General features: G+C 47.5%; 1 protein-coding gene across 1 annotated transcript in view; it reads left to right on the top strand.

Moving 5' to 3' along the window:
- FAM89A (family with sequence similarity 89, member A) overlaps nt 1-2185 on the top strand; it is a 22040-nt gene extending 19855 nt beyond the window's left edge. The window contains exon 5 of the mRNA XM_011965481.1: nt 1009-2185. Coding sequence (XP_011820871.1) covers nt 1009-1272 — 264 coding nt within the window. The 3' untranslated portion in view covers nt 1273-2185. The remainder of the gene's footprint in view (nt 1-1008) is intronic.
- The last annotated feature ends 564 nt before the right edge of the window (nt 2186-2749 follow it).

Here is a 2749-nt window from a genome sequence, read left to right as displayed (position 1 = left end):
TGTGGAACAGCAGCATTGCACGGGATCACCATAGGGGCTTGGTGGCAGCACAGCCATCCAGTGGCACCAGACCCACTGAATCAGAGTCTGCTTGTTGAACAAGATCCCCGGGTGGTTCTCATTCACTTTAAAGGTTAAGAGGTGCTGATGCTGTTCTATGCTGCATTTCCAAGCGGCTTAACTGTTCTCTCTTTGGTATTGGTGTAAACGATGCATTTCCTATTCTGACCCTGCTCTTTTCTCTGGGATGGGTGGTGGGGAAGGGAGGAACTGGAAGATAAAGAAGTATATGACTTTTATACATGTTCTTTGTTCTTTTGCTGCTTGTTTTTGTGGGGCTAGTTTTCAGGAGGCGCTGTAGAGCCCTTCACCTTCCAGGGCTTTCTCGTACTCAGTCAGTTACTCTGGGGAGGGATCCCAGAACCATCTGGGATAAGACTGACCCTGCCTGGAGGAGAGGGAGGCAGTGTAACCTCTGACCACTGAGCTGCACAGAGGTGGGTGCTCCAGGGGGATGTCACATTGGCCAGCTGCTGTCGCCGGCAAGGGGCATTCTGTTGCCCCTGGGAGTTGAGAATGACTGCATCGCTCAGATCCTAACACAGTAGCAGGGAAGGCCAATGTGGGTCTTCTCCGAGTCTGATTGGGAGAGAAGGTGACACACTCGTTTCTTGGCGTCCAAAGTGAAAGCAGGTGGGGCCACTAGAATGTGCAATGCTGTTGCTTCATCAGGCGCACTCCGGAGGGCCAGGGTAAATTCTGCAGGCTGACCTAGTTGCCCCACAGATGCGATCCTCCCTGGACTCATTGAGTAACGTCTGAGGTGTGGGCATAACACAATTAAGGTGTTCTCAAAGCTGGAAATCCAAAGCATCCGAGTGATGCTCTGAATCATTCGCCGTGTGGAAGGAATGTGCTGGCAGGCGCAGATTGCCGGCTGAGTGTTCCACCGAAATGAAACTCAAGTGCTGACTTCTTGTTTTTTACCTCCCCACCCCTTCCCTCAAGGTTGGTCTCCGCCAGCTGGACATGTCCTTGCTCTGCCAACTATACAGTCTCTACGAGTCGATTCAGGAATACAAGGGGGCGTGCCAGGCAGCCTCCAGCCCAGACTGCACTTATGCTCTGGAGAACGGCTTCTTCGATGAAGAGGAGGAATATTTCCAGGAGCAGAACTCCCTGCACGACAGGAGGGACCGAGGCCCTCCTCGGGACTTGTCACTGCCTGTCTCCTCCCTCTCCAGCGGCGACTGGATTCTGGAGTCCATCTAGAGGGTCTTGGGAGGGATGTGACTGTTGGGAAGCCCTTCATACTGGACACACTGTCAGCATTTGCTGCTTCTCTTGCAAGAAAGCACCTCCGTTTTGGATGGTCCTCGGGCACAGGGGATGAGTGCTACCAGTTTCATTTGTAGGCAGGGAGTTCTCCGCGGACGCATGGTGGCAGTCTGCTTTGATGGCAGCAGTTTTTGCTTAGGTGACCTAGAGGTCCTCAGCAGTATCCTCCACACCTTTCTATTGAGGTGCACCTGCTGGGGATTCATAGTGAGAATATAACAAGAGGATCTCGGTGAAAGGCCTCAGTGGGTGTTTCGTGTGAGGTGGCTTGTAGCTAGCTACTTCCTTGTGGATGGTAGAGTATTCCAATCCTCTTTGTGTTAGGGTTCTTGCTTCCAGTTTGGGATGTGTTAGAACCACCATTTCACTGCTTCCCTTCCTCAATATGCTCTGCAGCTTTTCTTGCTGTTTAATGAGCTTTTAAGCCTCTCGCTTCAGCTTTATTTATTTGTAAGCTGCATTACTGACTGCCTAGTGATTCGGTGAAGGCTTTTTACTGAAAAAGTTCACATTTCTAGTCACCCCAATCAACTGGCTTTTTTCAACCAAAAATTTATATCGTTCTTTGTCTATGAGGTACAAGAGGAAGGAAGATAATACAAAGACATGTTGAATAGTGGAAAAAAAAAAAAACAAAAAACAAAAAACTGGGGCAAGTCAATGTTCTGTAAAACAAGATGGCAAATGTTTTCATTTTTAAGATTCTGAATGTAAACTAGTGTGCTAGAAAGCAAACCACCCTCCACTCAAACCAGTAATTACCTTAAGCCTTAATATATTTATTAAAATACTTTATGAGAACATTATACTTTGTAGGTTAAAAATGAGGATAAAATGCTGAACTATCTGTTGTCGTGTGTTATTTTATTCTGAGTTTGAAATCATCAACTTTCATAACTTGAATGCATTGAGTCCAAATAATGAAAGAAAATTACAGTTTGTTTTTCTGCCACTAAATGCATTCGAAAGAAGGTTGATCTGTTGAGCTTAAGGAATCATTTTAGCAAGAGTAGATCACCATTTACAGCTGGTTCTCAGTGCTCTCTTTTTTTTTTGTGAGATGGAGTCTAGCTCTGTCGCCTAGGCTGGAGTGCAGTGGCACGATCTTGGCTCACTGCAACCTCTGCCTACCTGGGTTCAAGCAGTTCTCCTACCTCAGCCTTCCGAGTAGCTGGGATTACAGGCGTCCACCACCATGCCCAGCTAATTTTTGTATTTTTAGTAGAGACGGAGTTTCACTGTGTCGGCCAAGCTGGTCTCAAACTCCTGACCTCGTGATCCACCCGCCTTGTAATCCCAAAGTGCTGGGATTACAAGCGTGAGCCACCATGCCTGGCCACTCTTCTGTCTTTGAATGCTGCAGACTCCTTCATCTTTCTTTTGGTGCGATAATTGCTCACTAGAGCCTCCT

Source organism: Mandrillus leucophaeus, unplaced genomic scaffold (genome assembly GCF_000951045.1).
Source record: "Mandrillus leucophaeus isolate KB7577 unplaced genomic scaffold, Mleu.le_1.0 Scaffold728, whole genome shotgun sequence".
Classification (NCBI taxonomy): Eukaryota; Metazoa; Chordata; class Mammalia; order Primates; family Cercopithecidae; genus Mandrillus; species Mandrillus leucophaeus.
This window is presented reverse-complemented; position numbering and strand designations above follow the sequence as displayed.